Source organism: Citrus clementina, unplaced genomic scaffold (genome assembly GCF_000493195.1).
Source record: "Citrus clementina cultivar Clemenules unplaced genomic scaffold, Citrus_clementina_v1.0 scaffold_4, whole genome shotgun sequence".
In the NCBI taxonomy this organism is placed as follows: Eukaryota; Viridiplantae; Streptophyta; class Magnoliopsida; order Sapindales; family Rutaceae; genus Citrus; species Citrus x clementina.
In genome coordinates, this window is record NW_006262274.1 from 14366910 (window position 1) to 14392486 (window position 25577).

At 34.7% G+C, this 25577-nt stretch overlaps 3 protein-coding genes across 5 annotated transcripts; all 3 read left to right on the forward strand.

Moving 5' to 3' along the window:
- The first annotated feature begins 3408 nt into the window (after positions 1–3408).
- On the forward strand, positions 3409–7274 carry LOC18043549. Its single transcript, XM_006436921.2, has 5 exons — positions 3409–3567; positions 4167–5010; positions 5521–5679; positions 6216–6470; positions 6794–7274. Exons 2-5 carry the CDS (start codon positions 4171–4173, stop codon positions 6926–6928), a joined length of 1389 nt encoding a protein of 462 aa, XP_006436984.1. The 5' UTR covers positions 3409–3567; positions 4167–4170; the 3' UTR covers positions 6929–7274.
- Positions 7275–14076: 6802 nt separating this feature from the next.
- On the forward strand, positions 14077–17941 carry LOC18043550. The gene is made up of 5 exons (XM_006436923.2): positions 14077–14182; positions 14782–15625; positions 16141–16299; positions 16871–17125; positions 17449–17941. Exons 2-5 carry the CDS (start codon positions 14786–14788, stop codon positions 17581–17583), a joined length of 1389 nt encoding a protein of 462 aa, XP_006436986.1. The 5' UTR covers positions 14077–14182; positions 14782–14785; the 3' UTR covers positions 17584–17941.
- A 366-nt stretch (positions 17942–18307) lies between these two features.
- On the forward strand, positions 18308–23867 carry LOC18043551 (calcium-binding mitochondrial carrier protein SCaMC-1). Of its 3 annotated transcripts, XM_024185793.1 has the most exons (6): positions 18310–19064; positions 20635–21420; positions 21546–21636; positions 21784–22798; positions 22884–23179; positions 23268–23864. In XM_024185793.1, the coding sequence occupies exons 1-4, from the start codon at positions 18617–18619 to the stop codon at positions 21971–21973; spliced, it is 1515 nt and encodes a 504-aa protein (XP_024041561.1). In that variant the 5' UTR covers positions 18310–18616; the 3' UTR covers positions 21974–22798; positions 22884–23179; positions 23268–23864. The 3 variants fall into 3 exon arrangements, with proteins under 3 accessions (XP_024041562.1, XP_024041561.1, XP_006436988.1); XM_024185794.1 differs by having other exon boundaries at positions 18308–19064; positions 20635–21261; positions 21784–23179; positions 23268–23867; XM_006436925.2 differs by having other exon boundaries at positions 21784–23179; positions 23268–23865.
- The last annotated feature ends 1710 nt before the right edge of the window (positions 23868–25577 follow it).

Consider the following 25577-nt stretch of genomic DNA (forward strand, 5'->3'; position numbering starts at 1 on the left):
TCATCACTTATATGATGGTTTTTAAAAATAAATACACACATGTCATGACATTATTTATTTGTTGTATGATTGACATGGTACCTTAGATATATTGTAGAATTTCTCAAATTTTAGAATACATCAAAAGTGTCATATCAGTTATACAATAAATAAATTATGTTATGATATATGTGTGTGTAATGTAAAAAGCCATCATACAAATAATAATTGTTTTAAATCTAAAAATATATGTCATACATACATTAATTGATTGTATTAATTCCGATGTATTATAAAATTTGTCTAAAGTGAGAATACTTACATTTGCGCAATTATAGAAAGCAGAGTTCTTACTTAGCTGTTGGAACTCAAAGACACAGACACTCTCAACTTTTGTTATGAGGGTGGGTTAGAGCGCAATGGCGTAAGTGGACAATCAACTAACTTTGGCATCAAGATTCAAGAGTAATGACATGGGGGCTTAGTGTAAATATACAATGAAGGAGGCACTATACAGGCTGTCAATGAATAATGGGAAGATGAAATTTACTTATAGAGTTTTACTATTGGCACCTTTAAATATCTTTTGAAACCCCTTTTCTTTATCTATCCCATTATAATTATTTGAAAATTATAAAACTCTTATGGCACAGTTTTAGTTCCAAAAATAACCTTTATTTCTTATTGAGTTTACACCCCCTTCTTTCTCTTCACATCTTGCTCCCCTCCCCCCCCCACCCCCTCCGGCTCAACTCTTTTTTACGGTGATGAACAAATTGGACTTTATGACCATAATACTATAATTACCAAAAAAAAAAAAAGATTCAATGAGAATGATGCAATTGATCGGTACTCTTGATTTTTTTTTTTTTTTGGCTTTTTTAAGTAAACTTGAAAGTTTCATTACTGACCATAATAGCAATACGAAAGAAATTAAAAGTAGAATGTTGCCGAATTTCTTTTTGTAATCATTTTATTTTTCTAAATTAATTCGGATGGGGAAGGAGGCAAATCGGAGAGAACAATAAAAATCATTAGCTTTGAAAAAATCTATCGATTTACTGCTGGATGCCATGCCTTTTGAAGCCTCCACAACATTAAATCTTTTTTACAGTATCAAAGTTCATATTTTGTGCTTTAATTGTCGTTGTTTGTGGAAGTGATTTCACATCACCCCCTTCATTTCTCCTTTGTAAATCCACCTCCTGTCTTTACGTGATTTTGTGGAATCAAAATCTGTTTCTTTTTTTCCTTTTTCACATTTAAATAAGGTCATGAATACTTTGGAGTTACTCTAAGTTAAAACACAAATTATAGCCGCACACGCAAAATAATAAATAATGAAAAATACGTTATAATTTTGATCGTGTGGTTATGAAAGAATGCTTTACCTTTGGAACGGTTCCAACATAGCTGGATCCACATGTAATAACTGCATAGTCTACGGTAAATTCTTATTTGTCAAAGAAGGGAGTTGAATGATGAAATGAGAATAAATTTATCATTTTATGTAATCTTATGAAGTGATGAACTTGTATGTAATGCAGGTTTTAAATTGGACGCTAGAGGTGTGTCAATAGCGCCGCCCTTGCCCATGTAATTTCAAATCAATTAACAGCACAGAGTACAAACATGTAGGGTTGGTGAAAAAGAGCCAAATTAGGGTGTTCTATCTAGCCTATTTTAGGGTGTTGTGTTCTAAGGCCGGGCTGTATATGTGTTGGCCCGCTTGGAGAGTCCCAATCTCCCAGACCCGGGCTTCAATCAGAAAGATTGAGCATGGGCTGACTCTTGGACGTTAACTTTTTAACACCCTTCCAAAATTCTAATAGCACCCCTTTAGTTGCAAACGAGTTATTCTTTTAGGAAATTCATTTTTAGGCAACTGTAAGTTAAATTACTTTTCCGGCTGCCTTCACTTTATTCAATAAATAACAGTGCAAAGAATTAATAAAAAGTCTACAGCAAACATATAGACCAAATTTACATTTAATTCAATGCTGGAGCTGGACAATTGGATAAACCAATGAAGTTTAAGTACGGTTCATATCTACATGTCCCATCCGATGAATATTTAAGTACGGTCCATATCTGGGGCCATGTATTAATAGGTCTCCTTCTATCTAATGAATTTTTTTGAATTTTTTTTTTCTAAATAGGGGAGCGAGAAAAGAACGACCTCGCATAAGATAAATGAAAGAACAATCAAGAATCATCATTCCATTATCCAATTTTTCTTGCCGTAGCCAGAACGCTTGACTAAGTAGCGACATAAGATAAATGGAAGAACGATCAAGCTGATATGGCTATTTTGTCATTATTGCTTTTCTTGACTATCACATTTATGTCGATGCTCCAACTTTCAATTTCTTCAACATTTAGCTTTTCTAGAAGCAACAGTACATACTCTACTGATGCGACAAAAGGATTAAAAAAAAAAAATGCTCGTTGCGTCACTGCTTAGGCCATTCTAAATCTTCAGTTCTCTGTCTGAAGTCTATCACTTGGTGCAAAATAGTTAAATTTTCACCATTTAGACTAGGGATGGCAATGGGCACCGTCCGCAGCGGGTTTGCCATTACCAAACCCAAATCCGCATAAAATTTAAATTACCAACCCCACCCGCAACCCGCAGCGGATTTTAATTTTTTTACAAAAACCCACCCGCAGCGGGTTTTAACAATTACTAAACCCGCAATGGTATCCGACGGATTTTTTGCGGGTTTCCGTATTTAAAATCACAAATGTTTAATATATAAATTTATAATCATAACTTTAAATTTCATATAACATACTCAATTTTATATTTAAATAATGTAAATGAAAAATTAAAATTTCCACATCAATTCAACATAAATTCTCAAATTTAAGTATAAATTACACAAATCCATTTAAAAAACACAAACTAGTATCTAAAAATAATAATTACATTTCATATTATCATTTAAAACAAGCTCCAAGAGAAGATATTCATTTCATTCACCACCATAAGCACCCATCCAACACAATGCTTATAATAATAATTAAGATTAATATTTTCAAATACTAATTCGAAGGAAAATACATTTAGTTTTCTTTAGATTATGACTTTAGAATAGGATATAGGCCACATACACACATAAACAACTTTGAGCCTTTGGCTATTTGGTAATTTAATTAATGACATTATTTTCTTTATACATTTTTAGATTAAAATTAAATTAAAAATATTTGAAAAAAATATTACGGGTTTGGTGGATATCCATGCGGGTATCCACCGGATATAAGGTTAATACCAAACCCACCCGCATCCATGTGCGGGTTTTAATTTATAATACTAAACCCGCCCGCAACGGGTAAAATTATCCGTAACGGACGGGTTTAGACGGGTTTGCGGGTACAATTGCCATCCCTAATTTAGACCATACGATAATCGGACACGTGGATGATCCTGTGACTACCACATTTTTCCAAGTCACGTAGCGGGCCATTTATATTAGTTAATTCATTTGTGAATGTAATGAGAAAGAACTAAGGCGACGCACACTAGCAGGAGCTGAAACTTTCAGTCTTTCACTGTCTGAAAAGGCCGTTGACCATTCAATCTGCGTACGTTCTTTGTTCTCAAATTTTATCGTTTGTTTTCATTTTTCGTTCATGTCAAGTTTCTGTATTTTTATACGATTAAATGATCACTCATTCGCAGGTTTTGCTTTTACCTGACGCTTTTCAATAGTTTTATGCACTCTAGTATTTGCGATATATCTTTCTGCTGGTGCTTGATGACCCAAGTTGCATGTGAACGGATTAGATATTCATTTTAGTTTGTTAATCAGTCAAATATCGTAGGCCCCCTCTGTTATTACCGCGGTGATTGCTAGGAACAGTTGAGAGTCTTTTCAAACTTTTCCAAGCATGTGTCAAAATAGATTGAGCTTGTACGTGAGATAGCTGGATTTTATTTGCTTACAAACCTTTTTTGGGATTATTTAAAAATTACAATTACTGACCTGGTTTCGGATATACGAGAGTTGTTTGCTGTTATCCAATTTATTTTGGTTGGAGCACGTTTTAACTGACACAAAGCCGGAAATACCAGTTCAATCTCAGTAACCTCTATAATTTGTCTCAAATACGTTGTGTTTAGTTATTTATGTTCTTGGATTTCCAGTTCATTTATGGCTTAACTGATATAAGAAAGCTGACAGGGATATGAGAAATTTTTCTCAAGGATGGAAGATTCTGGTAGCCATTTTTCTGTTGGGATTAAGCTTTCCATACTCACAAGGTTATAATGTCAAATCTAAAGTCTTTTTGTCACCTAAGTTTGTGCTGGGGCCAGGATCCGTTGATAATAAATTTTACTATGGGATTGACTTTCCGAGAGGTCATATTGCTCTAAAGAGTTTTAATGCAGAAGTAATTGATGAGGCAGGATATCCCGTTCCTCTTCACGAGACTTATCTCCACCATTGGGTCGTTGAAAGATACTATGGACGTAAAGATGCAGAAGTACTGGAGTATAATGGCAACAGACTTCTTCGTGAATCAGATTACATTTCAGCGAGAAATGATGGCATATGCCAGAGGAATTGTCTTGGGCAGTTTTTTGGCCTTGGCTCTGAGACACGAGGAACAGCAACTCATATTCCAGATCCTTATGGTATAGAAATTGGCAATCCTGCTACAATTCCTGCAGGCTATGAAGAGAGATGGGTTCTTAATGTCCATGCAATTGATACACGAGGTGTCGAAGATAGGTTGGGATGCACTGAATGCAAGTGCGATTTGTACAATGTTACAGTGGATGAGTATGGCCAGCTGCTAAGGCCAAATTACAGAGGTGGTTTTGCGTGTTGTTACGATGGTACTCAGTGTAGAGTGAAAAATGGTTTTGAAGGTGCCAGGAGGAGCCTCTATTTGAGATATACCGTAAAGTGGGTTGATTGGGACACTTCCATTGTGCCTGTTAAAATCTACATATTTGATGTCACTGACAATGAAACACGGTTTAGTGATTCCACTAGATTCAGCATACAGCATCATTGCCAGGTAAGTGAAATTCTTTTTACAAAACTCTCCAAGCTGAAACAGAAATTAATTTTATTTGGGACGTTCAGTGGAATAGCCTTGGCATTACTTTCTTCATCTTTTATGGTTCATTGAACTAGGTTGTTATATAATCATTTAATGCTTGTTTTGGTGCATTACTGGAAAAATGGAATTGACTCACTGATGCAATGAACACAAAGTTGGAATCTGCATAAAGCTAATCGTAATTTTCTGGAAAAATTTCTTCGGGCTTAGAGTCCTCTTTGACGGCATACTATATGTGTGTATGAAATGACTTGCGTTGAAGATATTTTTTGTTTAATGTGGAGGAGTTTTTATTAAATGTGCACAAATTTATAGACATTCAAGAGCACATAAGCACAAACACTTACTTCAGCCCTTAAATTTGATAATCAATAGTGTAAACGTTTTGATTTGTGATTTTCTTGCAACTCTTAGTGACTTAATTTCTTCACAATGGTGGACCCATCGGAATATCTCTGATTGCAGATTGAATATTCTGTTGAGCCCTGTAAAGCCAGTGATGTGGCTGATAATGGGTGTGTCCACACCAAAAGGACCAGTGTCACGATGCCAACCAGTGGTTACATCATCTATGGCGTTGCCCATCAGCACTCAGGGGGCATTGGTGCAGCTCTATACAGAGAGGTGAATTCAATATCTAATTTGCATTCACGTGGCATGCCTTTTCTTTTGTCTGTGTTCTACTTTCCATTTTAATTTTATCATTCTTATCTGCTAGGTTGGTGGTAAACTGGTGATATATGAAGACGTGTACTAGTTCTTGATCTTTTTAATTTTCTTGTTAGATTATGCTTTGAAAGTTATTGTTTCTTTAACTGCAAAAGAATTGTCAGAATGTTTTAAGATTATGTAAATGTTTACAACATTAATTAGATGTTGAGGACGTGTGAGTGTGACATTATCATATTTCCAAAGTAGACTATTTTTTAGCTTCTAGCTGCTTGATTTGTTTGTCATCCTCAAAGTTTCGATAACATTGATGTTTTATATATAGTGTTATGGTCCCTGAAATTGGCTGGATGTTTTCCCTTTTTCTTTTGAAGAACAATTCTTCATTATTCATTTTATGTAATTTTTTCAGAACCCAGTGTGATGATTGTGGAAGGAATTTGATTCCCTATGTCTTCTTTCATTGATATGCTTGTTTTTGGTGAAATCAGGATGGACAACTTATGTGCTCTTCAATTCCAGCTTATGGAAATGGGAAGGAAGCTGGAAACGAGGCTGGATATATTGTAGGAATGTCGACCTGTTATCCTAAACCAGGCTTCCTCAGGATAACAGATAAGGAAACTCTGATTGTGGAATCTAACTACAGCAGCTCCCGCGATCACACAGGAGTTATGGGGCTTTTCTACATTTTGGTTGCAGACAGGGTGCCTGAGTCCAGTTCATTCTTAGATGTTTTCAGCAAGGTAAGATTCCCTTTTCATATTTTTAGATAGTGAGTTCGGCAATACAATTTATTATGCTTGTGAGCACATGCGAAGATACCGGAGAGCAAAAAACTTATTCTAGAATTGAGGAGGAATATTGTCTTACCTCTTTGATTATCGAAATGGTATAGAGAATGGATTATAGACGGTCGTTTTGATTAGTGTTGATGAGAAGATTATTATTTGCTGGAGTAGAAACTGTTTAATATGATTCTTAGGCGATAATAGAACTATAATCCTCTTCTTGATTTTAGCAAGAAACACCAAGCCTCTGATAAGTGATAACTGCATGGTTTTTGCAGATGTACAATGATATAAACCATTCTGCTTTTGTTTGGGGAGCATTTGTTTTAGCTGGAGTTGCTGTCATTGCTGCCGCTGTGGGTTACAGGCGTAGGAATAAGTACGAAGATGGATACCAACCAATTATGATCTGAACTTGTTCTTATGAGGCTTAGCCATGTGTATTAGACAGAAATAATGTTAGCTCTGTACCATATGTTATTGAAACTCTCGTTTCCCTTTGCTAGACGAGTGTGAATAAACCCGGGCGACTCACAGTCTGCTGTGGACCAATGTGGGTTATGGTCTAGCCCAATATTAATGCCATTACTGTTGTTAGTAATTGGAACTGTGTGATTTATGTGATCCTTTGTTGGACTTTTATGTCCATTTCTTTCATTTTCTCTACGACTCCTGTAGCTGGTTGTGTTCAACACTATGTTGACATTTGTAAGGGACCTGTCCTAAGTTGAGAAAATGCAAAGCATTATTGGGTCGCTATTTCCTGTGGCAGCTGCCAAGTTTGAGTATCTTCGCCTTAGAGGAACCACATATGTTACTTTTTTTTATAAAAAAAAAAAATTATTTCATGTTTTTATTCTGCATGTGTGTTATTTAATAATAATCGTTGAAAGAACTGTTTTAAATATTTTACTTCATCATAGTTTCTCCTACAATTATGGATCTCTGTTTCCTAGTTTTCCCCTTCTCAAACGATCTATATACACGGTAAGCTTAAAGTATGCATGCTTCGTCATATATTTAACACAAGTGTGCATATTGCAACTAATATTTTGGGATGCATCACACAATAATTTTACAATATATCCATAGTGCTTTGTGACATTACCTTTGACTTTTATCAATTGCATTGCTACCAGAGATAGTGCATTATTAACTATGATACTGTAAAGAATTCAATTTGAAATCAAATTAACAATCGACAATGAATCATAATATGGTCAAATAAAAAATAAAGAGATACGTACTAGCTTTGAAATGGGAAAATAAATCATGAACGAATGATTTAGTTTTTTTTTTTTTAAATTTTTCTTTCCTCTCTCTTTCTCTTCCACTATGAGTTCTCTCCGTCGTCAACTCTTTTTATGGTGATGAACAAATTGGACTTTATGACCATAACATTATAATTACAAATAATAATAATAATAATAATAATAATAATAATAATAAATAAGATTCAATGAGAATGATGCAATTGATTGGTATTCTTGATTATTATTATTATTATTATTTTTTGCTTCTTTAACTAAACTTAAAAGTTTCATTACTAACCACAACAACAATATGAAAGAAATTAGAATGTTGCGGAATTTCTTTTTTGTAATTGTTTTATTTTTCTAAATTAATTCGGATGGGGACGAAGGCAAATGGAAGAGAACAATAAAAATCATTGGCTCTGAAAATATTTTTCTGTAGGATGCCCTGCCTTCTGAAACCTCCTCAACGTTAAATCTTTTTTTTGTTTTTATAGTATCAGAGTTCAGATTTTGTGCTTTAATTGCCGTTGCTTTGTGGAAGTCATTTCTCCTTCGCATATCCACCTCCTGCCTTCAAGTGATTTTTGTGGGACCAAAATCTTTTTCCTTTTTCACATTTAATATAATAACTGCATGGTCTGTTGTAAATTTTTAATTGTCGAAGAAGGGAGTTGAATGATGAAATGAGAATAAATTTATCATTTATGTAATCTTATGAAGTGATGAACTTGTACCATTGTATGTAATTGGGGTTTTAAATTGGATATTAGCACCACCCTCATGTGCTTACAGATTAATTAACAGCACAAACACGTGGGCTTGGTGAAAAAGAGCATAAGCTAGGTCTAGCTTATTTGAGGGTGTTCTTAGGCCGGGCTTCACATGTGTTGGCCCGCTTGGACCCAGACCTGGGCTTCAATCAGAAAGCCTGAGCATGGCCTGACTCTCGGACGTTAAATTTTTAACACCCCTGTAAAATTCTAATAGCGCCTCTTCAGTTACAAACTGGTTATTCTTTTAGGAAATTTATTTAAAACCAAATTACTAAATAAAAAGTCAATAAATAACTGTAAGTTAAATTACTTGACCGTAGGGATGGCAAAATAATCTAGGCCCGGTTTGGATCCGGATGATCCGGGCCGGGTTCAACCTGTACCGCATTTAAATAATATGTGGGTTTGGTATTAATTTTTTAAAACCCGGACATATCCAGGTTTAGTTCCGGGTTCAACTGAACCAGTATGTCCGGAACCCAGACCCGGATATATTTATATTCAATATACGTATAAAAAAAATGTATGGAAAAAGAACAAAACCCTAGTTTGCACTTTTGGCTTTTAACTCAAACCGGCCACCACCATTTCATCTCTTTTTCATCTCCCAAAAATTCATCAATTCACAGCCACCACCATTTCCTCTCATTTTCATCTCCCAAACTCACCAATTTAAATCATCATCATCAAATCATTATCAATCATCATCAAAGGCTTGAATTCTCAATATCTCCTAAACTCATTCACGGTCACGGCTGGCAACAGAATATCATGCACACGAAGTGACGAATTGGGATTCATGGACGTAGACGAAGCAATGACCAACTATACAAATTTACTGGATTTTCATTCCCTGTCGCCATTTGTGTTCTATTTTACTATTAGTTTAGCTTTTGTTTGATGATGACAAGCTGACAATCACAAAATTTGGGTTTTGTTTTGCATTTTTGCTTCATTGTTTTGTTATATTCTTTAATCAATTTCTTCTGTTTGATTTAAATATTATTCCTATTTTCGCATTGAAGCAATCAGTGATGGAAAAAAGTTGCAAGTTCAACACTCAGTGCCTTACCTCTGTTTTTACATTCTGAAACAAGCCTAAAAATGGTGCCCATCTGGGTTCAAAACCCGGAATCCGAAAACCTGGATTTTTCTGGGTTGAACCCGGACCCGGACCCAGGTGAAAAAATCCGGGTTAAAACCCGGGTCCGGGAGAAGAAAATGGCATTCGGGTCCGAAATCGGGAAGGCTAAACCCGAACCTGGACTCGAATTTTGCCATCCCTACTTGACTGGTTGCTTTCACTTTATTCAATAAATAATTGAGTAGAGCAGGGGCGCATCTAGGATTTTAAAGTATCCCCGGTTAAATTTTTTTTTTAAAGTTATATTATAAAGAAAACATAAAATTTTATAAAAAAATAAAATACACATAATAAGATGAGAATATTAGAAATCTTACACCAAATAATAATTACTTTAAACAAAATAATTTTATAAAAATGTAATTCAAAATAAAAATATAACTAAAATTTTATTTTTCGCAGCTTCAAACAATAGAATTCATCAATTATGGATTTTGAATCAATAGTATCTGACTACTTGGTAGCTACTATTGAGGTTTTTAACCGCAACCTATTCTCTAAGGGCTCATTTGGTTTAAGTATAAAATGATGAGATTGGACAATTTTAGGATAAAATTATCCTAATGCAGTGTTCGGTAACCAAAAATAATTGTGGGATAAAATTAGTGGAGCCCACCATTTAGTCCAAACAATGTCAAAATTTTATCACAAGGGGGAGTGTGGGATAAGCTAAAACTTAGCCATAGGATAAGAAAAAAAAAAGCCCAAAATTCCTCTCTATCCCTCTCATAATTCCTGTTATGTTTATAATGATATTATTTAGTAAAATATAAGTTTAAAACTATAACATGTTAAATATAAAAAATTAAGGGAAGAATTTGTATTTTTTAACAAATTTACCAATAATTACTAATTTAATTTAGATTATATTTCATGTCATTTTAAAATAAATCTAAAGTAATTTTGATAAATTAATATATATGACATATTATTAGTTACTAGTCAATCTCATGTCATACCAAACATAAGGCATGATTATTTATAGTCCAATCCAACATTGCACCAAACATAATATAGTATTATATATAATCTAGTGTTATCCAATTCAATCATATCTTATCTAATTCGATCCGATCCAATCCAATCCAATCCGGCATACCAAATGAGCCCTAAAACATTGTTGTGAAGATTGTGCATTTATTTATTTTTTTATCAATATGTTTAAATGGGTCCTTTAACTTGCTTCATCTACTACTTGGATTTATTGGACATTATAGCCTATAAAATACCATAACATGAAACTAAAGAAGAATTAATAAATTAATTAATAATTACAAGCTTAATTAGCATGCTTAAATAAATTAAACAATTCAATTTTGTTAATCTTTTATATTTAAAAAAAATATTATTAGTGAAAAAATAACAATAATAAATCAACTCAAACTAATAAATCACAAAACTAATTAAAAAAAGCCAATCAAAATAATAAATTAAAATAATATATAAAATAAATCAATAAAATCTAACTAAGAAAAATAAATAATTTATGCAAGTTCTAAAAGTATAGTAACATATCAATAGAAAAATTTACAGATTGCAAAGAAATCGGAAGATATGAACGGATGATGAATTATGATTTGTGAAGCAATGAAGGTGAATTGACGAAGAATGAAGAATCGGGAAGGGTTTGGAAATTTTTTTGTTTTTTCTAATGGTGTCGGTGGAAGTAAAGGAAAAATAATAATGATATTTTTTTTGTTTTTCTTCTAATGGTGCCTGTGGAAGTAATGATGATGGATGGTGTTTTGTAATGAACAATCAATGGTATTTTTGTTATTAATAATTAATGATATTTTCATAATTTTAATTAAACTAACTTTTTTTTTTTTTTTACATCGGACTGCAGCCCCGTACGGCCGACTAACAGATCCACCCCGGTGGAGAGAATTAATAAAAAGTCTAGACTAAATTTACATTTAATTCAATGGTGGAGCTGGACAATTGGATAAACCAATAAAGTTTTCATTAACGAACATGAAGGAAGGCCATTCGGTGTACTGCAGCTTTGATCCTGTTTGAGTAAATGCATTTCAGTAAAGATGGCTTCTTGCGGTACAGTTGAGTGTCAACGCTTTCCTTGGAGTCCGGTAATAACCTTAGCTTTCTTGATCTACAAATTTAGGATTTTTCCTTTGCAAAATATTTAATATTACATATCTACGTGTCCCATCCGATGAATATTTAAGTACGGCTCATATCTCGGGCCATGTATTAACAGGTCTCCTCCTCTCTAATGAACTTTTTTGATTTTTTTTTTAATTTTTTAAGTAGGGGAGTAAGTAATTAATAAATTTAGGGTGTGTTTATTTAAGGGTTTAAGAGATTAGAATGAAGGAATGTGAATAAAACTCATGTTTACTTGATCAAAATGTAATTTAAAAATGAAAATAAAATATGTGGGTCCCATACAATTTGAATATAAAGAATGAGAATTTCATTCACATGGGGGTTGTGAATGAAAATAAAGAAATAAAAATAAAACATGAGTTTACTTTTATATCCCTTTAATTTTTTTTTATTTTTTTTAAATTACCCTCATTCAAATCACAATTAATTTTTATTATTTTAAATATTATTATTATTATTAAATTTTAAACTTTATTATTTTAGTTATTATTAATTATTGTTATTATTATTTTTATTAATATTATCATTATTAACAATTATTATTATTATTATTATCATCATCATCATCATCATCAAAATTTATTAATTTTATTATTTTAAATGTCATTATTATTATTATTAATTTTATTATTTTAGTTATTATTAATTATTTTAGTTTTTATTTTATTAATATTATCATTATTAACAATTATTATTATCAAAATTTATTAAATTTATTATTTTAAATGTCATTATTATTATTATTATTGACTTTATTATTTTAGTTATTATTAATTATTGTTATTTTTATTTTTATTAAATTATCATTATTAACATTTATTATTATTATTATCGTTATTATCAAAATTTATTTAATTTATTATTTTAAATGTCTTTATTATTATTATTGACTTTATTATTTTAGTTATTATTATTATCATTATTATTATCAAAATTTATTAAATTTATTATTTTAAATGTCATTATATTATTATTATTGACTATATTATTTTAGTTATTATTAATTATTTTATTATTATTATCATTATTAACAATTTTTTATTATTATTATTATTATTATTATTATTATTATTATTATCAAAATTTATTAAATATATTATTTTAAATATCATTATTATTATTGACTATATTATTTTAGTTATTATTAATTATTAATTTTTATTTTTATTAATATTATCATTATTAACATTTATTATTATTAATTTAATTTTTTTAATTAATAGTATTTTTATAATAATATTTATACATGTATCTAGTTGATAAAAATTACATTATTTAATACTATGAGTATTTTGTTAAATTGATTCTCATTTCTATTCCTTATTCCCATTTATTTTGTCAAGTAAACATATCAATGACATTCCAGTAAATTTTCATTTTTATTTATTTTTTACAAGTAAACATTTCACCTCATTCACATTCCTCATTCTCATTCTATAAAATAAACGCACCATTATTTCTTAATTTTTCATTTCTGTCAAATTTCTAATTCAATTAGTCACACAAATAAAATTACTTACTTGAAAATCATTTCCAAGCGTACAATGAACTTATTTGTTGGAGCTGGCTAAGTTACAGATTCTGTAACTTACAGATCCAACTCATATTGCCTGCATTTGCACAATTTTTCTCTCTCCTCAGGACACGTGTGTTGCTTCCCATTGGGTGTGTACGTTACAGATTCTGTAACGTAGATTGGTCCCTTATTTGTAATGTTGTCTATTATTATAGTTTATCACTATTATTCCTATCAATCAGAGACTATCCGTAGCACGCAACTCCAAACCGATTTATTTAAACGTGCTGCCAAACAACACGACTCGCATAAGATAAAATGAAAGAACAATCAAGAATCATCATTCCATTATCCAATTTTTCTTGCCGTAGCCAGAACGCTTTTCTAAGTAGCGACATAGGATAAATGGAAGAACGATCAAGCTGATATGGCTATTTTGTCATTATTGCTTTTCTTGACTATCACATTTATGTCGATGCTCCAACTTTCAATTTCTTCAACATTTAGCCTTTCTAGAAGCAACAGTACATACTCTACTGATGCGACAAAAGGATTAAAAAAAAAAAAATGCTCGTTGCGTCACTGCTTAGGCCATTCTAAATCTTCAGTTCTCTGTCTGAAGTCTATCACTTGGTGCAAAATAGTCAAATTTTCAACATTTAGACCATACGATAATCGGACACGTGGATGATCCTGTGACTACCACATTTTTCCAAGTCACGTAGCGGGCCATTTATATTAGTTAATTCATTTGTGAATGTAATGAGAAAGAACTAAGGCGACGCACACTAGCAGGAGCTGAAACTTTCAGTCTTTCACTGTCTGAAAAGGCCGTTGACCATTCAATCTGCGTACGTTCTTTGTTCTCAAATTTTATCGTTTGTTTTCATTTTTCGTTCATGTCAAGTTTCTGTATTTGCACACAATTAAATGATCACTCATTCGCAGGTTTTGCTTTTACCTGACGCTTTTCAATAGTTTGATGCACTCTAGTATTTGTGATATATCTTTCTGCTAGTGCTTGATGACCCAAGTTGCATGTGAACGGATTAGTTATTCATTTTACTTTGTTAATCAGTCAAATATCATAGACCCCATCTGTTATTACGGTGGTGATTGCTAGGAACAGTTGAGAGTCTTGTCAAACTTTTCCAAACATGTGTCCAAATAGATTGAGCTTGTACGTGAGATAGCTGGATTTTATTTGCTTACAAACCTTTTTTGGGATTATTTAAAAATTACAATTACTGACCTGGTTTCGGATATACGAGAGTTGTTTGCTGTTATCCAATTTATTTTGGTTGGAGCACGTTTTAACTGACACAAAGCCGGAAATACCAGTTCAATCTCAGTAACCTCTATAATTTGTCTCAAATACGTTGTGTTTAGTTATTTATGTTCTTGGATTTCCAGTTCATTTATGGCTTAACTGATATAAGAAAGCTGACAGGGATATGAGAAATTTTTCTCAAGGATGGAAGATTCTGGTAGCCATTTTTCTGTTGGGATTAAGCTTTCCATACTCACAAGGTTATAATGTCAAATCTAAAGTCTTTTTGTCACCTAAGTTTGTGCTGGGGCCAGGATCCGTTGAGAATAAATTTTACTATGGGATTGACTTTCCGAGAGGTCATATTGCTCTAAAGAGTTTTGATGCAGAAGTAATTGATGAGGCAGGAAATCCCATTCCTCTTCACGAGACTTATCTCCACCATTGGCTCGTTGAAAAATACTATGGACGTAAAGATGCAGAAGTACTAGAGTATAATGGCAACAGACTTCTTCATGAATCAGATTACATTTCAGCGAGAAATGATGGCATATGCCAGAGGAATTGTCTCGGGCAGTTTTTTGGCCTTGGCTCTGAGACACGAGGAACAGCAACGCATATTCCAGATCCTTATGGTATAGAAATTGGCAATCCTGCTACAATTCCTGCAGGCTATGAAGAGAGATGGTTTCTTAATGTCCATGCAATTGATACACGAGGTGTCGAAGATAGGTTGGGATGCACCGAATGCAAGTGCGATTTGTACAATGTTACAGTGGATGAGTATGGCCAGCTGCTAAGGCCAAATTACAGAGGTGGTTTTGCGTGTTGTTACGATGGTACTCAGTGTAGAGTGAAAAATGGTTTTGAAGGTGCCAGGAGGAGCCTCTATTTGAGATATACCGTAAAGTGGGTTGATTGGGACACTTCCATTGTGCCTGTTAAAATCTACATATTTGATGTCACTGACAATGAAACACGGTTTAGTGATTCCACTGGATTCAGCATACAGCATCATTGCCAGGTAAGTGAAATTCTTTTTACGAAACTCTCCAAGCTGAAACAGAAATGAATTTTATTTGGGACGCTCAGTGGAATAGCCTCGGCATTACTTTCTTCATCTTTTACGGTTCATTGAACTAGGTTGTTATATAATCATTTAATGCTTGTTTTGGTGCATTACTGGAAAAATGGAATTGGTTCATTGATGCAACGAACACAAAGTTGGAATCTGCATAAAGCTAATCGTAATTTTCTGGAAAACTTTCTTTGGGCTTAGAGTCCTCTTTGACGGCATACTGTTTAATATGTGTGTATGAAATGACTTGCGTTGAAGATATTTTTTGTTTAATGTGGAGGATTTTGTATTAAATGTGCACAAATTTATAGACATTCAAGAGCACATAAGCACAAACACTTACTTCAGCCCTTAAATTTGATAATCAATAGTGTAAACGTTTTGATTTGTGATTTTCTTGCAACTCTTAGTGACTTAATTTCTTCACAAATGTGGACCCATCGGAATATCTCTGATTGCAGACTGAATATTCTGTTGATCCCTGTAAAGCCAATGATGTAGCTGATAATGGGTGTGTCCACACCAAAAGGACCAGTGTCACGATGCCAACCAGTGGTTACATCATCTATGGCGTTGCCCATCAGCACTCAGGGGGCATTGGTGCAGCTCTATACAGAGAGGTGATTTCAATATCTAATTTGCATTCACGTGGCATGCCTTTTCTTTTGTCTATGTTCTACTTTCCATTGTAATTTTATCATTCTTATCTGCCAGGTTGGTGGTAAACTGGTGATGTATGAAGACGTGTACTAGTTCTTGATCTTTTTAATTTTCTTGTTAGATTATGCTTTGAAAGTTAATGTTTCTTTAGTCTGCAAAAGAATTGTCAGCTATGACAGAAGTTACTATTTTTTGCACATAAAGAATGTTTTAAGATTATGTAAATGTTTATAACATTAATTAGATGTTGAGGACACGTGAGTGTGACATTATCATATTTCCAAATAGACTATTTTTGAGCTTCCAGCTGCTTGATTTGTTTGTCATCCTCAAAGTTTCGATAATATTGATGTTTCATATATAGTGTAATGGTCCCTCAACTTGGTTGGATGTTTTCCCTTTTTGTTTTGAAGAACAATTCTTCATTACTCATTTTATGTAATTTGTTCAGAACCCACTGTGATGATTGTGGAAGGAATTTGATTCCCTAATGTCTTCTTTCATTGATATGCTTGTTTTTGGTGAAATCAGGATGGACAACTTATGTGCTCTTCAATTCCAGCTTATGGAAATGGGATGGAAGCTGGAAACGAGGCTGGATATATTGTAGGAATGTCGACCTGTTATCCTAAACCAGGCTCCCTCAGGATAACAGATGGGGAAACTCTGATTGTGGAATCTAGCTATAGTAGCTCCCGCGAACACACAGGAGTCATGGGGCTTTTCTACATTTTGGTTGCAGACAGGGTGCCCGAGTCCAGTTCATTCTTAGATGTTTTCAACAAGGTAAGATTCCCTTTTCATATTTTTAGATAGTGAGTTCAGCAATACAAGTTATTATGCTTGTGAGCACATGCGAAAATACGGCAGATACAAAAAACTTATTCTAGAATTGAGTAGGAATATTGTCTTGCCTCTTAGATTATCGAAATGGTATAGAGAATGGATTATAGACAGTCGTTTGATTAGTGTTGATGAGAAGATTATTATTTGCGGGAGTAGAAACTGTTTAATATGATTCTTAGGCGATAATAGAACTATAATCCTCTTCGTGATTTTAACAAGAAACACCAAGCATCTGATAAGTGATAACTGCCTGGTTTTTGCAGATGGACAGTGATATAAACCATTCTGCTTTTGTTTGGGGAGCATTTGTTTTAGCCGGAGTTGCTGTCATTGCTGCCGCTGTGGGTTACAGGCGTAGGAATAAGTACGAAGATGGATACCAACCAATTATGATCTGAACTTGTTCTTATGAGGCTTAGCCATGTGTATTAGACAGAAATAATGTTAGCTCTGTACCATATGTTATTGAAACTCTCGTTTCCCTTTGCTAGACGAGTGTGAATAAACCCGGGCGACTCACAGTCTGCTGTGGACCAATGTGGGTTATGGTCTAGCCCAATATTAATGCCATTACTGTTGTTAGTAATTGGAACTGTGTGATTTATGTGATCCTTTGTTGGACTTTTATGTCCATTTCTTTCATTTTCTCTACGACTCCTGTAGCTGGTTGTGTTCAACACTAAGTTGACATTTGTAAGGGACCTGTCCTAAGTTGAGAAAATTCAAAGCATTATTGGGTCGCTATTTCCTGTGGCAGCTGCCAAGTTTGAGTATCTTCGCCTTAGAGGAACCACATATGTTACTTTTTAAAAAAAAAATTTATTTCATGTTTTTAATCTGCAAGTGTGCTATTTAATAATAAGTTATTTTTATATTTTGAACCAAAAAGAAGCGTCAACGAACACCGAAAGAATTTATTTATTTATTTTTAAAGGACGGTAGGTGCTTTGTGTAGTGTGAATCGGGATCGCGTTATCTCGTTATCTCCCCAGTCCCATTCGCCGAAAAAATCGATCAAACCCCCACGATCTGCACGTGCCAATTCCCTGTTCGGTAATTTCACCAAAATCATAGGGCCTTTTCTATTTTGTCAAAAGCAAACCGGTTTAAGCCGTTTAGCATCAAATAAATAATGTGCAAAAGCTGGCGAATCTTGGTTAGCGCGATGGTACATTCCGCGAACATAAAAATAAAATAAAAAATTATTATTTTTGAAAATTCACTATTTTGTGCTCCTTTTAGAAATCGCCTCATAAGTTCACCAATCAGCTGTCTCAATTGAGAATTTTGACTCTTTCGTTTGACTCATCATCGGAAAAGGAAACGATTTTTCAATTTCCTTTATCAGATTATACATACAAGTTCCAGATTGAATCGATGCTTGTGGAGCAACAATCGAATCTCGTAATTTTGATTAAAATCTAGGGGCAGATGACCGGAGCAGGGGCAGGACACGCGGTGGAACGCGTCGGATTGCCAAAGATGGAGTCGACCCGCTCCGCTTCATGCAACCCGGTGAGGAAATCGGGTCCGGTCACGATGGACCACGTGCTGCTCGCGTTACGCGAGAGCAAGGAAGAGAGGGACATCCGAATCCGGAGCCTCTTCAATTTCTTCGATGCGGCGAATTCCGGATACTTGGATTACGCGCAGATCGAGAGCGGGTTGTCGGCGCTGCAGATTCCGGCACAGTACAAGTACGCGAAGGATTTGTTCAAAGTCTGCGACGCAAACAGAGACGGACGCGTCGATTATCAGGAGTTTCGTCGATACATGGACATTAAAGAGATGGAGCTTTATAAGATTTTTCAAACTATTGATGTCGAGCACAATGGATGCATTTTGCCCGAAGAGCTTTGGGACGCGCTTGTTAAGGCTGGTACAACATGCTCTTTATGCTTAATTGTACATGTACTGTTTGTTTTTCCTTTATTGTTTACTTTTGAGCTTGTATTGCTTGTCATTGACTATTGTGAATTATTTATTTGTCTGTTACTGGACAAGGATGATTTTCTTTTCGAACGGGTGAAATTGCAACTGTTCATAGTGATAGAGAGAGATTTAAGTTTGAAATTTGTTCCTTTATGTTTGAGGATGAGTAGAGAGAGATAGCATTATCCAAAAGCCAGTTTATTTCGATTATTCAGGTCACATCAGTTAGTAAAGATTTTAAATGTGGTTGCCTAGTTCCTCTCATTTTTGCTAGGTCATAATTGCAGGAAAAATAGCTTTAGTTCAGTTGGAAGTCCCTTTTGTTTTGCATGACGGTGTGTGAAATTTTGTAGTGCCCTTGATTTAGATTTCCGTAATAAGTTGTGTTTTGGTGTTAGTTGGTGTATGTGGGGGAGGTTGAAGGGAGGATGTTGGTGGGGTTTGGCTGTAGTGTCTGCTTATAAGATGGATATGTCTGCTGTAATTGGTCAGGGAATGTGAGGGTTTCTTCCTTGCGAGGAAGAAACACATTGTTTTCTGTGAAGATTTAAGGTTGGGAAGCTTGTTGTGATTTTTCACTTTGAAAGTTTCCTTCATCCAGTTTGTTTGTCTGTTATCTTGCCAATTGTTTGTCCTGAGTGCGAGGAAGAAACACATTGTTTTCTGTGAAGATTTAAGGTTGGGAAGATTCTTGTGATTTTTCACTTTGAAAGTTTCCTTCATCCAGTTTGTTTGTCTGTTATCTTGCCAATTGTTTGTCCTGAGATGTGTAACTGTACCCATTTCCTTTTTGCTTTCTTATCTCATTTTGCTGCATGAATCCTAATTTCTCTCTTATTGTTATAGGATTACTGGTTAGAAATTTATATCCATTATGAGGATTGAGCTCAACGGTTTAGAGCACTTTTAAAAATGTTGTAACAGTTTATGAATTTGCAGCCTAGAGATAAAACTATGGTATCCACCACATTACTAGCTAGTAGCTGCTTCCACATCTCTTACTGTGAAGAAATCATTTAAGACAAAGCTATTAAACTCCTTGGCATACATACTGTATGGAATCAACTACTGTGATGTAAAATGAACCACAACTCCGAGAGCCCTGTATAAATCAAACTTTGAGATTGCACTAAAATTTGCAAATACAAGAACAAACACAAAGGATGACAAGGGATGACTAAATCACGAGAAAAATTCATAATAATAATTATAAAGGTTATCCTCAAATACCCATAAACTTTGTAAACCTCAACTTACTCCCATTTACCATTCAAAAGATGAGGGCAAATAGGGGCGTGTTGATGAAAAAAATTTTGTCGTCTTAATGGTAATTGGGGATAAAATGAAATCAACCCTTCCTGTTTCCATATCCCTCTTCCTTGTCCTTTGATCATGCCTGTTGTACATTATTTGGTAATATTTCTTCATATTGAATTAGTGGAAGCCCTTCCTAGCATATTTTTTTGAACTTTGTTAGGTTTTCAATCTTATAAGCCCTGGCAGTTTCTGTTTTTCAGGGATCGAGATTAGTGACGAGGAATTGGCTCGTTTTGTGGAGCATGTTGATAAGGATAATAATGGAATCATAACTTTTGAAGAATGGAGAGATTTCCTTCTACTCTATCCTCATGAGGCAACTATTGAAAATATTTATCATCATTGGGAGAGGGTATGCCTCGTAGATATTGGAGAACAGGCTGTTATTCCAGAAGGCATCAGTAAACATGTTCAGAGAAGCAAATACTTTATTGCTGGAGGAATAGCAGGTGCTGCTTCTCGTACTGCAACTGCTCCTCTTGACCGCCTGAAGGTTGTATTGCAAGTCCAGACGGCACAAGCTCGTCTTGTGCCAACTATAAGAAAGATATGGAAGGAAGAAGGTTTTTTGGGATTTTTCCGAGGTAATGGGTTAAATGTTCTGAAGGTTGCACCTGAAAGTGCCATAAAATTTCATGCTTATGAACTTTTGAAGAATGCAATTGGAGATTATATAGGGGAAGAAAAGGATGATATAGGTGCTTTTGGGAGACTTTTGGCTGGTGGTATGGCAGGTGCGGTCGCACAGACTGCTATCTATCCATTGGATCTTGTGAAAACACGGTTACAGACTCATGCTTGTGAAGGTGGAAAGGCTCCAAACTTAGGTACGCTTACTAAGGATATATTGGTTCATGAAGGTCCTCGGGCATTCTATAAAGGTCTTGTGCCATCTCTTCTTGGGATTATCCCGTATGCTGGCATTGACCTTGCAGCGTATGAAACTTTAAAAGATCTGTCAAGGACGTACATTCTTACTGACAGTGGTACAATCATCTGTCTATCTGTTTTTCAACGTTTTGTTCTCGTTTCATTTTTTGTTTATATATTCAGATATTTATGTATGCTCTTATTGGGGAATTTCTTTCTGAAAACTTCACCTTTTCTGTAGAACCTGGTCCTCTTGTGCAACTTGGATGTGGGACAATTTCAGGAGCTCTCGGAGCAACGTGTGTTTATCCATTACAGGTTATTAGAACCAGGTATGAGGTTACAAATGAAATAAGTTTTCATTTGTCCATGGTGAAAATTCTTTGTTATAGATGCTTGGAATTTTTCGTCCACCTGATCTGGTCATATTGTAGATTTACTGCGCTTCTTCTCATGCATAACACTGTTTTTCTTTCCAGAATGCAAGCCCAACGTTCAAAATCTGCTGCTGCATATAAGGGAATGTCTGATGTATTTTGGAGGACTCTTCAGAATGAAGGTTATAGGGGTTTCTACAAAGGAATTTTTCCAAACCTTCTCAAGGTTGTACCTGCTGCAAGTATTACATACATGGTTTATGAAACTATGAAAAAGACTCTGGATCTTTGATAGGGAAGTGCTTTGGTTATGCCAAAATGCACTAAGCTGATTGGTTTCTGAAACTATGAAAAGTCTCTAAATATTTGATGGTTAGTGCCTCCGTAATGCAAAAATGCACTAAGCTGATTTCATAGTTGGAGGCGGAGTGGAGTTGATGACGAAAAATAATAATAACAGTAGTAAAAAAGTAATCATTTGGTTAATTAGTGATATGATAGATTATAGTTTCCCATGTGGATGGGATACATGATTTTTGTAGTCAAGAATTTTTCCCCAGGCTTATTAAAATTAAATGTTGAGCAAAGAATGATTATGTGATATCGTGATATCTGATCACTAAATGATAGTGAGTGTTCCATTTTCATCCCTGCTTTTTCTTGCTTACACTAATCTCGAGAGTGAACAACTGCAGATTTATTTTGTTGTACACCCTCACATTTATCAATGTAAAGATATAATTTCATGATATTAATAATTTGATGTGCAAGCTGTATGTATTTGTTTTATTTTAATTCTAGTATTGCAAGATTGTACTTGGCCTACAGTACGTTGATTTGTTAGAGTTTGTTAGAGTTGAAATCCGTACGTTGATAAAAAAATGTTTTTCATTTAACCTGAAAATCTCTTTGCTGTTGGTGCCTAAGCCATTGCGTTTGGGTTTTGTTATCATTGTTTGTATGTGTCTGCTGTCCTTGGATCTTTGCAGGTTCAGTTCAGAGGAATGAATTATCGTCTGAGAATGGTTCGAAACCAGTGGTTTATATATTTGATTCAGCAGTCGTATATAGACATTGCATGCTTTTATTAGGTGAATGCGCTGAATTAATCATGCCGGTGCGTGTCTTGGGTTATTGTTGTGTTAATATTCTGGTTATGGAATCATGTATGGAGGAGTTAACTGAACATTCTTTTGACTCAGGACTGTTGAAAAATAATATTTGAACACTATATGACATCAAGACGATAGAAAATTGGGAACGACAACACTGTGCATAAACTGTGTGAACATCAACACGCTTTCCTTTGTCTTGCTGTCGACCTGCTGTTCAAATATCAGTGCTCCTCTTAACTGGTGCTATCGGCAATTCAGTTGTATTGTTTTGACAGGTGCGCCCAAGCTCTGTGCTTGTGCGTGTGTGGTTATCATTTCTTATTCTCCTTTTTGATTCGTTAATGCCATTACTGGAACAATCTTTCGATGGAGTGCACGCAAAGGTCTGAAGCACATCGATTGTATGTATATATTTGTTACTTACTATGTTAGCAATTAAACTAAACCCAGTTTATTCTTTTGTTAACTCAGATATTGCCTTACAAAAAGGATACGAACACAAACGCAAGAAAGCTTTCAACAGAGCAAGGGGGGTCACATGTCAATCATGGTTTCATTTCTTTGCCGTGTGGACAGAAATTGGCACCAACACAGAGAAAATAAGAGAAGCAAATTAAGCAGCATATGGATGCATACGATTACATTAAGCAGCCCCATTTTTTGACAAGTACTCCTGTATATTTTATGTAAATGGCTAAGGATGTTGTAGCATTACATTCTTTAGGGTACCTGAATCTGCTATTACAGAGATAATGGTGCGAAAATGGTAAACAACATAAAAACATAACAAACCCGGAAGAAAGGCGTTGCCTTCCCTTTGCCTCTATATGACTTGCCTGTTCATCCTCTTACCTCCGGGGAGGAAGAAGATTACCTTGTATTCAGCGTATGACATTCTTATCATCATCTTCGCTAGCTCGCTGTCTTTATAAACTTCTTCTTCTTCTTCTTCTTCCACATTTTCTGTGTTGTGTCACACACAAAGCGTGGAAGTTCAGATAGAAGGAACCATAAGCAGCACCAGCTGCTGCTGCATTGTTATGGTTAAATTTTCTCCAATAATGCCGTGTGGTATATATATTGACCTTTGCAAACGTAAGAGAGCTTGCAGGGGCTAATCAAATGGTTCTTTCACTTTATTGAAAAGAAGACTATAGGAATTGAAAAAAAAAAATGACAGAGAGCACAGATCAGCAGTTATGTGTCGCATTTTCAAAATGGTCCCCGTTAGCATTATTCTTTCTCGTTGGGTAATGCAATGCTTATCTCTAAATAAGAATATTATTATTCCTTTGCTTTACATAAATTTGCACTACTCTTAACCACTAAGCGGGCCTAGTTATTCCATTTGGGGAAAAAGAAACAAAATTAAAGTTAAAAGTAGAATGACAATGGAATTGACATTATAATCGAAACATTAAGTAACAGGTGGAGGGTTCCTGTGCCAAAAGAAGAGAATGAGATAATAAATTAATACGGAAAGGGTGGTTAAAGCAGTTTATACTAAATAGGCAGTCTAAAGGGCGAATATGGATAAAGAAATATGTACTTACTTTTAGTTGGTACAAAAAACTTTGCACCGTCCAATTTTTCTTCTTCTTGCTTTGCCCCTTTGAAAATTTGTTTGCGAGAATCTGAGTCAATTGGCACTAATCCTATGTGAGTGGAGAGGTTAAATTAGCTATATGTGGAAAGACTGCTCAATTATTGAAGACACAAATGAAGTTTATCTTTTTTTTTTTTAAATAGTCGCTGCAAATAGAAGCAAATTATTGGTTCAGTTCAGAGTTTGATGATGATTTGCAAGAAGTGAGGAAATGAGTATGTGTTTGTTTTTCTCTTCTTCTTTTTTCAAAGGTGATAACTGAGAAGGGCCCTTAGTGGAAGGAACCATGAAATTGGAAACTTTATGAAAATGGCCAAGATTTTGGGAAAAATTAATAAATTTAACTTTTTGTACTTTGAACGCCCAATGCATATCAAGTAATAACAAGCATGAGGTGCTCAATAAAATGATAAATTCTAGAATACTTCAGAGATACCATGTTAACCATATAACAAATAAATAATGTTATAACATGTGTGCATTTATTTTGAAAACCCATCATACAAGTAGTGGTTATATTAAATTCAATTACACATGTCATGCATGCATCAATTGATTGTAGTACATCAGAGATATTCTAGAATTTCTCTAATAAAATATCAAGCTCGCACCTAAACGGTCTTATTGCGTGCCCTAAGAACCTGTCAAGTGTAATAACAGCCTTGACTAGTGTGCTAGACTGCTAGACAAGCCCATCACGGGTGGTGGGTGGCTAGTGTCACTGCCGTAGACTACGATGGTCGATGCTAAATCTTGGCATGTTACCATGTGTCAAGCCGTAATAGTAACATGAGCGTGCTTGTGAGCAAGGCAAGTCTGACACACAGGCAGGGTCGTGACAGCAAGTGCACATTGTTGGAACGCAGAGGAGAGTGAGATAACACACATAGGGACACGCACACCATATCTCGCAAGCACACAAGTGTAGGGCGCTTACACCGGCCGAGTTAGGCAAAATGCGAGATGGCACAAGGCAATAGTGCCAAGGTATGTATGGGCAGCGCATGCGCTAGAGAGTAGCAGGTGCAAAAGTGTGCAAGGGCAACATTCAACACTTAGAGACTATGCGAATATGAGAGGAGTTCGAATTACACTCGAGTTGTGTTGGGGCAGTGGTGTTTGAATGTGGAGCATGTTAGCTGAAAATTCTCCGTAAATGGTTCCTAGAAAGAAGT

What these genes read in the sequence shown, in the direction of transcription:
- LOC18043549 (XM_006436921.2), top strand. Translation starts at nt 4,171, where the DNA reads ATGAGAAATTTTTCTCAAGGATGGAAGATTCTGGTAGCCATTTTTCTG. An exon ending in GTGCAGCTCTATACAGAGAG is followed by an intron (nt 5,680 to 6,215) that starts GTGAATTCAATA and finishes TGGTGAAATCAG; the next exon opens with GATGGACAACTTATGTGCTC. An exon ending in TCTTAGATGTTTTCAGCAAG is followed by an intron (nt 6,471 to 6,793) that starts GTAAGATTCCCT and finishes TGGTTTTTGCAG; the next exon opens with ATGTACAATGATATAAACCA.
- LOC18043551 (XM_006436925.2), top strand. Translation starts at nt 18,617, where the DNA reads ATGACCGGAGCAGGGGCAGGACACGCGGTGGAACGCGTCGGATTGCCA. An exon ending in GTACATTCTTACTGACAGTG is followed by an intron (nt 21,421 to 21,545) that starts GTACAATCATCT and finishes CCTTTTCTGTAG; the next exon opens with AACCTGGTCCTCTTGTGCAA. An exon ending in TTACAGGTTATTAGAACCAG is followed by an intron (nt 21,637 to 21,783) that starts GTATGAGGTTAC and finishes TTTTCTTTCCAG; the next exon opens with AATGCAAGCCCAACGTTCAA.
- LOC18043550 (XM_006436923.2), top strand. Translation starts at nt 14,786, where the DNA reads ATGAGAAATTTTTCTCAAGGATGGAAGATTCTGGTAGCCATTTTTCTG. An exon ending in GTGCAGCTCTATACAGAGAG is followed by an intron (nt 16,300 to 16,870) that starts GTGATTTCAATA and finishes TGGTGAAATCAG; the next exon opens with GATGGACAACTTATGTGCTC. An exon ending in TCTTAGATGTTTTCAACAAG is followed by an intron (nt 17,126 to 17,448) that starts GTAAGATTCCCT and finishes TGGTTTTTGCAG; the next exon opens with ATGGACAGTGATATAAACCA.